Raw genomic sequence first — 12112 nt, 5'->3', positions numbered from 1 at the left:
TCCCATCATTAATACCATTTGACTAAGTGGGAAGTAGATGAAATTGTACTTTTCTCTTGCCAACCAATGGAAAACTTCTCTTTTTATCTTTTCAGGAAGCATACAGCAACTTAGAACCGTGAATACTGTAATGTACCAACCTTTGTGCATGCTCAGTCACTCAACTGTATCTGACTCTCTGAGACCCCATGGACTATAGCCCACCAGGCTCCTATGTCCATGGAATTTTCCAGGCAAGAACACTGGAGTGGGTTGCCATTTCCTTCTCCAAGGGATCTTCCTGACCCAGGGATGGAACCCCCATCTCTTGCATCTCCTGCATTGACAGGTGGATTCTTTACCACTGAGCCAGTGGGAAGCCCCGTGATACCAAACCAGGTGTTAAAAATATCTACCCTTTCTACTTTGGTCATATGGCCTCTATTTTTTGTTTTATCTTTTAAAAAGTTATCTTGCAACTATTCTTTCCTATATGCTGTGATGTCCTGGGCCTAGTCACTCAGTGGTGTCCGACTCTGTGTGACCCCATGGACTGTAGCCTGCCAGGTGCCTTTGTCCATGGGGATTCTCCAGGCAAGAATACTGGAGTAGGTTCCCATGCCCTCCTCCAGGGGATCTTCCCAACCCACGGATTGAACCCAGGTCTCTCACACTGCAGATGGATTCTTTACCATCTGAGTCACCAGGGAAGCCCAAGAATATTGGAGTGGGTAGCCTATCACTCCTCCAGGGGATCTTCCCGACCCAGGAATTGAACCAGGGTCTCCTGCATTGCAGGTGGATTCCTTACAAGCTGATCTACCAGGGAATCCCATTCTTTCATATATAACTTATATCTAATATTTTTAGAAGTAGCAGGCTATAAATCTTAAATGAGTAAAACACTTTTTGCAAAGGCCTTGTGACAATGATAAAAGCCCAGGTGTGCTCCAAATATCTAAAGACAGAGCCTCGGTTTCCCTGATGGCTCGGACAGTAATGAATGTGCCTCCAATTCAGGAGACAGGTTCAATCCCTGGGTCAGGAAGATCCCCTGGAGGAGGACATGGCAACCCACTCCAGTATTCTTGCCTGGAGAATCCCATGGACAGAAGAGCCTGGCAGACTACAGTCTATGGGGTCACGAAGAGTTGGACATGACTGAGCGACTAACACTTTCACTTTAATTTTTCTGGTTTCCCTTGCCCTCCCCACAGCGCAACCTCCTATACTCCCATCCTTTAGTTTGCTGTCCAGAAGGCAAGAATTCCTCTCAGAGAATAGAGAATCTTTAGTTCAGAGAGAGCGTGAATGACTCAACCAACACCACACAGCGAGCAACAGAACTGACCAGAAGCCAGGTCTCCTGACTTAGAGCATAGTTCACTCTCCATTAGACTATGAGGACATTTCAATCCTACTGATAAGTCAGGAAAATCTAAGAAGCATAGACATAAAGGCACATATTTTTAACCTTCCTCACAAATTTCCTTTGGCTTAGCTTATTTAGGTTCCAGAATAACTTTAGTCCTAGACTCTATCTTTTAACTCCCAAATAGTATACTGCCTGTCTGATTACAAAGTTCTTTATTCATTTACTCAGATCATCTCACGTGTTAAGTGGCTGCCATGTGCAAAGCTGTGCATGCCATGCTAAGTCACTTTGGTCGTGTCCGACTCTTTGCGACCCCATGGACTGTAGCCCACTAGGATCCTCTGTCCATGGGATTCGCCAGGGAAGAATAATGGAATAGGTTGCTATTTCCTTCTCCACATGTGCAAAGCACTGGGCTTCTATTCAAGAGAAGGCACTGGCTTCCTCAAAGAACTACTAGACACAAACTGGTGTTGTGAACAGAACAGCAAATCTGGAGACCTGGGTTTTCATTCTGGTGCTGCCCTGGATTTGCTGTCTGGCTTTGTACAAAGTCATTTGACCTCACTCAGTTTCAAGTTTCTCATCTGAAAATTAAGGTGATAATATCATTTGGCCTGTAAGAGAGTTACTCTAATCGCTGTGTGTCTGTGTGTTAGTCACTCAGTCGTGTCTGACTCTGCAACCCCATGGACTGTAGCCTCCCAGGCTCCCCTGTCCGTGGAATTCTCCAAGCAAGAATACTGGAGTGGGTTGACATTCCCTTCTCCAGGTGATCCTCCTGACCCAAGGATCAAACCCGGGTCTCCTGCACTAGAGGCAGATTCTTTACTGTCTGAGCCACCAGGGAAGCTCCCACTCATTAAAAACTGTGTGCCAGACACTGTCACACAGCCCTCTGTGTGTACAATATCATCGAGTCTTTAGATGACCACGTTTACGATTAATACACTATTCTTTCCCCTACCGTACTGAGAAGAGCACTACAGCTGGAGAAATTAAACAACATTCCCAAAGTAAGTAAGACAGTCGTGGATCTGGGGTTTGGATCAAGTGGACTCCAGAGTTTCCATAGCCAACACCACTGGTCCCTCCCAACATAAAAAATAATTAAGAATATACCTTGAAATGCATTAAGCTAATTTTAAAGCATTCTCATTTACTCTACTTCTACCTATCTGAACTTACAAGATGTGAATAGGTCTATTCTTCTGCTCATTTCTTTGTCTTGTCAAATAATCACCTTGAATGTCCAAGTGAGAACCTGGAGGTGGAGGACTCAAGCCCTTCCGGTTGACTTTCACAATAAAGAGGCTCTGGGTAGGCTCCATAAGACCACGTTTCCTGTGTCTCAAAACTTCACTATCTTCTTCCTTCTCTTCAATCTTTTGGAGACTCATCCTTCCTGGGAAGTTCAGAGGCCCATTTTCAGCCAAATACAAATGTTAGAAGCTTTTCTCCGAAGAAGAAAAATGAGTGAGAATCTAGTCCCTTGGAAGATCCAGCTAGCCCACCTTATAAAGCAGGCACAGAAGCCATGAAATACACCAACCATTTCTCTCCCAAGGACTTTTGCCAGCCTTGGCACAGGCTGGTTCGTTTGAAATATATAATTGAATATTCTTAACAACTCAATTCTTCCACCTCACTTTGATCAATAGTTCATTACCTAAGTCAGATCTGCCAAAAGAGGCAAACTCTTCAGCTCATTTCGTCCTATATTTGCATGAATATTATGCCCTGAATGTTACGCTTCTTTGAACTTCAAAAGAGCTTCCTGGCCTCTTTTGACTACAACTTTAACAACTGAGCATAATGGAGTTACAGAAAGACATTTTCCCAGCTAAAGACCTCAAACCTCGCTACTTTTGGACAGTAACAAACTTTTATATAAGCCATAAATGGCTCATTCATCCACTGTGATGGCACTGTCCATCTTTCCTTGGTTCCTGAGCTGGTTTTCCCTCCTGTGAAAGCAAAGTAACTCTGGCTAATTAGCTACTAGCAAGTGGCAGCACCCACTTCTACTTTTCCTTATGCAAATAGCTTTCTTCTATGAAAGCATTTCCTCCAGACCTCCTCAGATTCTACACTAGTTGAGTGAGTGGCTTTGACCATAATAGCATTGCCCCTCATTCCATCCTGATGCCTAAAATGGGAGAGCAAACAGGCTACAGAGCATCTGCCTTGACCAACATGCTTATACTCAAACCAGCCCATGAATGAGAAAAAACCTGGGCTTCCTTGGGTAAAACAGTATGAGGCAGCAAGGAGCAACATGCAACTTTATGATTCTTACACATTTCTTGAAGTTTTTCTGTTATTTTTTTCCCCTCATTTTCCTTCTTCCATTCCGATACCTACTCTCCTCTAGAACTCAACAGCAGAATATGGGAATCCTGATTTCGTTTTACTTCAAAGGACTTTTTCCTGTTGTCAAAGTAATATTTGCCAATTGTGAAATCTTTGGAATAAATAGAAGTATAGAAATGAACAAAAATAACAGTCATGAAACTACTACCCAGAGATAAAAAATTACTTCCCTCTTGCACACCATATGTGTGTGTGCATGCTCAGTCATGTCTGACTCTTTGCGATCCCATCAACTGTAGTCTGCCAGGCTCCTCTGTCCATGGGATTTTCCAGGCAAGAATACTGGAGTGGGGTTGCCATGCCCTGCTCCAGGGGATATTCCCAACCCAGGGATCGACCCTTTGTCTCCTTCATTGGCAGGTGGATTCTTTACCATTGAGCCACCTGGGAAGCCCCACTGCACACCAAGAATGAATATAAATTTCAGATAGAAGAGAGAACTATGGGTAAAACCCCAAATTATGGAAGCAGTAGAAAAAAATATAAGAATATGAAGTAGGAAAGATCTTCCTAGAAATAAAAAGAAATCCACAAGCCATAAAGGAAATGAATGACAGATCTGACTACACAAAAATTTAAAACTTCTATATGGGAAAATATGGCTTATACAAAGTGTGAATGAAATGGCAGACTGGGAAAATAATATGTGAAATACAAAAGGTATTTGTTGTTTAAATAAAAACATTTGAAATAACAAAATGTTAATAAATAAGCTTTTGCAAATCAATAAGACAAGCAACCCAACTGGAAAATAGTCAATTCACTGGGAAAATACAACTGAATTAAAAGTAATTGAAAATATACTCCAGTAATAGGAAAATCTCACAGCACAACTGAAACATGATTTCCTCTAGTAAACTGGCCCTTGAATACAACTATTAATAATACTTTTAGTGAAGGAATTAGAAATTGACATGCATACATACATGGTGGAAGTATAAACTGATACAACTTGTTTTGGAAGGACAATTTGACAGTTTTTGCCAAGATTAAAACTGAACATACACTTTGACCTGACAAATACTCACAAATAGTTGCTTAAGTGCTTTCAGGCATTCATTAATGCCTTACTTATAGTAATAACAAAAACTGGAAACAATCTACAAATAGGGACTATCTAAACAAACCATGGCACACTCATGTAACTGGGTACTATGTAGGCATTAGAATGAATATGGTACTGTTACACTGCAATGTTCTGACATGGAAGGATGTCCTGGACACACTGCTGAATAAAGCAAGTTATAAGGAAAAAAATATATATATACAATATCCAATTTTTGTAAAAGAAAAAAATCCCTATAGATATGTATGTTTTGATAACACAGAGAGAAAATAGCATGGAAGAACACACAGAAAACTATTATTAATAGTAACAGGCATCCCTGAGGCGTGTGAATAGGTGTTGAGAGAAACAGGCTCTTTATGAAGTTCAGACACTTTCACATCATTTTGTACAATGAATAGTATTCATTTCATAATTTAAGAAATTTCAAAATAAGCTAATATAAGCATTTTCCACGGCTATCAAATTTTCAATAAGGAGTGTTTGGTAGCATGAGAGTACATTATAAGGATCATTTATGCAGCCATTTCCTACTGCTTCTTATGTCTTGTAGAGCTGCAATATAAATCTCTGTGCATGCAGTGTGTATGTGTGTGTGTGACTGTCAAGGCACATGTGTGTGTGTCAAGGCAACATACCTAAGGTGTAGACTTTGAGAGCTTCCTTTTAGTGGAGGTAACTTTGCACATATCTTTGAGACAGTTAGCTTGGTTCAGGCCCCAAAGAATGATGCTGAGGGCTCATTTAGGGAATGACCATGACCTAAGCCTCATTATCTGACTATAAGCTGGAAACAATAGCCCAGAACTGGTCCCTTAGGCCATCTGTTACACAATCATTTTGACACCAGTTGAATATCCAAAGGGCTTGGGACAGACTCACAGGCAGTAGGAAATGTTAGAGAGTGATAGTTTGGGGTCTGTCAATCACTTTTCAATCACATTTTTTCTTTGGTTTGTCAATTAAGCTCTAATTGACTATTTCTATGGACAATATTACTCAATTCTTCATTAATATGGAAGGCTTCCCAGAGAAGATGGTCTCCTAAGAGTTGTAAGCTTCCCCATGCTGCCACAAGGCCATAAGGGAAGTTTCTCCCTAAGAGACAAAGGAGTTTTAAGTCCAGCTGCTTGTGAGCTTAGCTGAGAATGGATTAGACAACTTTTCTCTCACATCCACTTAAATCAAGGCAGGCTTCTGGAAGACGAGGGTTCTGAGGTGGATTACGTATTCAAGCAGGAGAAGAAGGTCAGTTGAGGACTACAAGACAAGAGGCTAATTTAAGCTCTCTTGCTCCTACTGTGTCCTGCTCAAACTTCCTTTTTTGTGTCTCGATCATATGAGAGATTACCATGGATCGCTCATGTTTAAAAGCCTAATCAAAAGCCCCATTTCTCCCAGGCAGGAGACTCACTTTACTATGAAAACCATAGTGAAGCAGAAAGACAGGTAACAGTGGAACAGATTTGGCACTGTTCTCCCTAACAGCGATCCTCATGCCCAATATATTGAACTTAAGCTGATAAAGGAGATACATGTTGAAGTGATGGGCTTCAGATGCTGTTTCAGCTCCTACCAGGCATATTTACACAGTTCCTTCTCATGAATAAGTTCAGTGGAGCAGAGAATGCCCCATCTTGGACCAGTTCCACTTTGTGCTTCTTTTGATGCAGCCACAAAGGGGAACTAGAGAGAGGGCTTTTCCTTCAAATGCAGAGCCAGGGTCCACCTTGGAGGTGGCTGCAAATGGCCCAAAGAAGGCGAGGCTCACAGTGGGCGAAGGCAGGCAGACAGCTCCTAACAAGAGCAGAGATGTCAATGGTTACTCATAAATCTCCCAAATGTGGCCACAAGGAGGGTTAATTACCCCCCTTTTCCTGCCACTCGGCTTTCTCCAATGTGTCAGCCCATGACACGGATCGCTGACTTTCTAGAAATATTCCCTGGCTTTGCGGGGATGTTCCGTTCAACAAATGGCATCCAATTTGCTCACGGTCCCTGGAATCTCAATTTCCTCAAAGGATTTTTCATCTCAATCCAGTTCGTGTGAAGGTTTTTTCCTTCTTGGTTTTTCGGCAGAAGGGAATAGGCAGAGCCTGCTTTACTTTTTTTCCTTTTTTTTTTCTGTGTTATTCTTTTTCATAAAGTGAAAACCTTTGTGGAAGAGTCTGAAATTTGGGGAAAAAATCCAGCTCATCTGTCAGATATTTCTAGAATTATGTAAAATGGAATGAGATTTGTACAGTTTAGAACAGGAAACGGAAAATAAGCTAATGTGTCATGTGTTCTATGAGATGAAAACTATATGATAATCAGAAAAACAGCCCCAAATTCATTGGCCTAATTCAAAGCTCTCCTTCTTTTATCAGCTCATGCATAAACCAGTAACATTCACTTTCTTAGCTTCGTGGCAGGGCCACATTTGGGCTAACTCGCAATCTCTTCAGAGTATAAGCACATTCTCAAAGAAACGACAAGAAAGTATATTGTTGTTTTTTTTTTTTTAAACTCAAGACACTTACGTTTTACTTGCTCTGTTCTGCTTCCTTCTAGGAAAAGAAAGAACAGCAACAAGGAAAAGATGTATCTCATGCCTCCCATCTTCCACTTTTTTCTCATTCTGGCCAGTGCAAAAGGCAACTTGAAACTTTCAGGGCCCAGTGTACTCAAGCTGTTGGGAAGAAAGCAGACAAAAAGACTTAGAACAGATCTACTGGAACTGATGGAGATCTCTTATCTCAGTCTTCTAACCTACTGGGGGTGGGGTGGGAAGGGCTGGGGGAATTTACATAAGTGTAATAAGCATTGTTTTCCTGAAAAGAAAGAGAACTTGGCTCTCCTGCCTTGCAAAGACTGTGGGGGAAAATTTAAGTGGATGAACATACATTCCTATCCAATGCTAAGGCTAAATCCTTACAGGCAAGTCATAGGAAAGAAAAAATAAAATTTGAAATCCTCATTTCTAAGGGAATTAAAGTTGATTTCTCAAGAGATTTTCTTTGGGAGAAAAGGGAAACTGGGGTTTGCAAAACGGCCATTTTGGCAAACAAGATAAAAATAATAGGCAGTGACCCAAACAATTTCTGAAATGAAAGTCAACTGATCTTAGCTTCAAGACTACCATTATTATTAATCCTTCAGGGATGAGGCAAGTGTTGATCAGTGTTTCGCCTGTGTCTCTTATGAGATCTATAAGGATTTTCAGTTTGGCTACTTATGTTGGAAAAGACAGATGTGATTAGCAAATGGATGTGATGTAAGCATCTGAATGGTTCAGACATATTCCTCTCACATGAAGTCCCCTGTGAAATGGAAATTTTAAATGGACCATTTAAGGAATATTGGGCAAACTTAAGTAGGTAATATGTTCACATTGCATCACCATGCAAAAGACCACCCCAAAAGCACCTACCATTCTTAAAAATAGGAGAACTGCATTTCCAGTCTCAGGAGTGGAAAGCTTTTTGAGGCTTAGAACACAGAAGGTTTGCTATAGATTATATCCAGCCACAGGTCATTTCCATCGACTTTAGAGCTGGCAAAACTCTTCCAATGGGGGATTTGAAAATATTTAAATAATTCAAGAAACACCATATTTCAGCCTGGGATTAACATTGGATGGGAACTGAGCTCAACAATCTTTTCAGTGGGTCCAACCTAAATATTGAGTATAGAGAGCTGGATGGAATACAAGAAGATCATTCTGGAGAACTGAATTGTCTTTGGGCCACAATGTGAATGCCATCACTCTTACCTTAAATATTATGAAGTTGGCCAGGTAATTTAAAATCCATGGTTTCAAATTAAGAGTATTTAAGCAAAGCAGAACTGGTCATAGAGAATAATTTATGCTGTCAGCCAGGATTTGCAGCACTGGTTTGCCTCTCTACCTCCTTCCTGCTCCTTAAACGACGACTAAATTTTCCCGAGACATGTTCATAGCCTTCAAAAGACCTGGGTTCTGATGACCAGATCCCTTCTGGGAGCTTCTGGCCCTCCTTCAATCACTCAGAATGTCCAGCTCTGTCCTCTGAGAGTTACCAGGTTCCCTCGAAGCAAATCATTTCCATGAACAGCTTTAACACAGCATCTCACCCCAGTGAGGTTCTTCCTGAGCCTTCTTTAATAAGCTTATCCCTCAAGCCTCCAAAGGAGAAAGATTTTTTTTAAACCACTGAAATCCAATTTATCATAATCACATATGGCTCCCAGGGGGGACTTTTGAAGCCGTGGTTTTCGGGTCTCCCCATGCAAGAACCAACTGGATTGTTTTTCTTGTACAACGGTTGGGTGATTTGGTGAACAGTAGCATTGCCTCATAACTCAAGCTGGCAAGAAAACGGCTCTTAGGTTTTTTTTTTTTTTTTTTTTTTTGCTTTTCTTGGGTCTCAACTAATGGTATGAGCAAAGAGAAAAGTTGGTGACTAGAGAGCAATTAATCTCTTTTGGCGTTCCTGTCATCTGTGTGGCCTCCCTGGCTGGGATGAAGAATATCAGAAAATGAATCTCTTTATAAATAATCACTTTTGATTTACAAGATCCTGAAGTCCTGCCTTTATGTTCTGTATGGAGCTATAAACCTAGAAGAGTTTCCTTCCCAGGTCTCTGTTCAATTTCTCTTTATCCCTTTAACTTTTTCTTTTGGGGGGAGGAGAACGGTTCAAGACATTTGTTGGGGCTGCAGCAATAAGCACGAGTGAGCATTGCTCAGCAAACATGCCGCCTCTTACACTTGCAAAGAGCCAAACTGTCCTTAATTTTTCAAATTATACTTTGACCCAGTTAACTGGAGTTATTTCAGCATTAACTCTCTGTCTGCTTCACACAGGCCGTTGTGCCATTGAACTTGCACTGGCTCTTTTGCAGGTTACTTAGAAATGTAGCCATTGACATATTTGGGGGAAAGCCAGGCCCCAACAAGAAAACAACAAAGAAAACAAAAATTCTAAGACTAACGCTGCAGAGCGGGGGAGGGTGAGTGGGCTTTACAGGAGTCTAAGAAACACGTCAGAACCTAAAGAAATGTACCCATTAAGGTGCCTTAGTGAAAAAAGCATTCACCAACTTCATTTGCAACGAGCGAGGGGACCAAGGGCTCCTTGCCTGGCTGTGACTGCAAGGGATCTGGGCGGCCAAGTGTCAAGGCTCTGTCCGTTCTCAGAAGAGGTCTCCTGGGTAGAATAGAATCAGAGACATTCCCAAAGGAAGGCTAAGGGATGGGCAGGTCAGCCAGCTCTTCATGCCCCACGGTGTTCCTTTAATCCTTCCTAGAGGCTTCACTACCCTTGTAATCTTACATTCACTATTATCTGTGGGACAGCCCCCAGGGTAACAATTCTCTTTTGGACAAACAGTAAGAAGACACTGGAGTCTCAGTCCAGAGTCCATCAGCCAAAATCCTCTCCCCAGTCTACCACCCAACAAGAAAAGCTCCGTTCACTGGCAGTGGGCTGTCCCTGAAAAATGGCAGCTTCAGGCCAGGATGTCTCTGGTCTGAGTTGAGATGCCTCGATCGCTGCTCTGACAGACAAACAATGCCTGGAGTTTGGTTTGCAAAACACCGTGCTATCTATCATTTCCTTTTGATTCCCCACAAAAACTCCACCTTCAAAATGGGCATCCTGGAGCCCAGAGAACTCAACTGCCCATTCTCATAAAGTTAGGGGCAGGGCCGGCAGGAACTAGAAGGCAGGCTTTCCAGGCCCTGAGTTCTGGCAATACCGCGTTGCACTCCGAGCTTAGCGGCTCCAACTCTGACCCCAGTGGTCCGGGCCGGAAAATGAGGCAGATGTCCACAAGGAGGACAGAGGAGCCTCCAGCCCCTTCTGCTCTGTTTCCTTAACTTGAGCACGTCGGAACCACCTACTGGTCCAGGGCACTTCGGCAAGCAAGCAAAAAAGGCTCGATCACTAAGGGGACCGCAGAACCTGTTAGATGGCTACTCAAGGGGCCTCCCCGCAGCTCCAGAGCCTGGAAGTATGCAGGCCGAGCGGGAGTGGCGAGTTCGAATCCGGGGGGAGCCAACCCCCTCCACCACGACCTACCTCGGTCCAGCGCCCTGGGCCCCACCTCCAGCCGGGCCGCGGGCAGCTGGAGCAGGGAGCAAGCTAGGGTGGCAGGTTCGGGGAAGTTTGGGGTGCCCTGGGGGAAGACGGCCCACCTGTGCAAAGGCTGGAAAGGAAGAGAGGGAAAGCAGGCGACGGGCACCGCTCACTGACCTGGCCACCGGCCTCTTCCGTGGTCCACGCGTGCAGGCGCTCCGAGCTCCCCGGGGCGCTCCTCCGAGATCTGGGACTCGCAGGTTGTGGCGAGAGCTAGAGTGCGTGCGAGGGGGGAGGGGGGACTCGAAAGTGGGTGGGAGGAAAAACATCACCGCCCTCACACCACGAGGGAGCAGCGGTTCGCTCGGCTCCCGGGGGCAGAGCCAAGGCGCGGGTGCGGCGGCCCAGGGCCACCTGCCCGCCCGCCGCCCGCTCCCCAGTTGGCCCGCGAGGCCGGCTCGGCGCTGGCGGGAAGTCCGCGACCACGCAGCCGCTGCAAGCCCGCACCCCCTCGCCTCCCCGACACCGCCGCTTTCTCCCCGCTCCCCTGACCCGAAAGTTAAGAAATCGGGAGAAAGTGTGAGGCTCAGCCGGCGACTTTCCCATCACGCAGCGCCCCCACGGCACACCCCCCCCTCCTCTGGCTAAGCGAGCGTTGGGGTCTTAAAGGGACCGCACGTCTCCTCCGGCCCCTCCTCCCGCTCCGCGCTGGAGGCGCCTAGGAGCTCCCCGCCGCTCCCTCACGGCCTGATGACCCCGGCTACCCTCCGACTTCCCTGCTGGAAGCCCTCAGCCCCCTCTCTTCCTGCACCCCGGCCGCTCTGCGTGCACCTGGTCTGGTCCCCAGCCGGCGCGCGGGACGCGGGATGAATTGGCCTCAAAATGATGCCTTATAGCAGGCTGCTGATCATTTCGGGGTGTATCCCAAATCCACATCGCGGCTAGTAAAGTGACAAAACGTTGGTGCCCTTCAGGCAGGATGGCGATGAGTGTGTGTCTGTGGAGGGACAGGGGACGACTTAGAAATCTGCTTTCGTCCACCAAGAGGGTTCCTAAGCTCCAGGGAAAGGGTTTCCAGTAACTGTTAGGTGTCTTGAAGAAAACTTGGGAGTGGCTCACCAAGAACCCATCGGTGAAATCCCCATATCACTGCTGATCCCTTGGTGAACCTGAGATGGACTAGTCCAAATTTGAGTTTATTCCATGAGCAAGAATTACAAATTATCAGAATCCTCTAAGGGCCCGAAAGTGGTGCCCATTTATATTTTAAGCTCCTAA

At 44.6% G+C, this 12112-nt stretch overlaps 1 protein-coding gene across 6 annotated transcripts in view; it reads right to left on the bottom strand.

The window, feature by feature from the left end:
* CHRDL1 (chordin like 1) overlaps nucleotides 1-11476 on the bottom strand; it is a 127469-nt gene extending 115993 nt beyond the window's left edge. For 3 of the 6 annotated variants that reach the window (XM_081563752.1, XM_081563750.1, XM_081563753.1), the window contains exons 1-2: nucleotides 11012-11476; nucleotides 7316-7464 (exon numbers count right to left, since the gene is read on the bottom strand). In XM_081563752.1, coding sequence (XP_081419878.1) covers nucleotides 7316-7464; nucleotides 11012-11163 — 301 coding nt within the window. In that variant the 5' untranslated portion in view covers nucleotides 11164-11476. The remainder of the gene's footprint in view (nucleotides 1-7315; nucleotides 7465-11011) is intronic. The other 3 variants (XM_081563749.1, XM_081563754.1, XM_081563755.1) reach the window with 1 other exon arrangement.
* Between the last annotated feature and the right edge of the window lie 636 nt (nucleotides 11477-12112).

This window comes from Giraffa tippelskirchi, chromosome X (assembly GCF_054371585.1).
Source record: "Giraffa tippelskirchi isolate mGirTip1 chromosome X, T2T-mGirTip1v1.2.pri, whole genome shotgun sequence".
Taxonomy (NCBI): Eukaryota; Metazoa; Chordata; class Mammalia; order Artiodactyla; family Giraffidae; genus Giraffa; species Giraffa tippelskirchi.
Note: the sequence above shows the minus strand (reverse complement) of the source record. Positions and strands in the feature narration are given on the sequence as shown.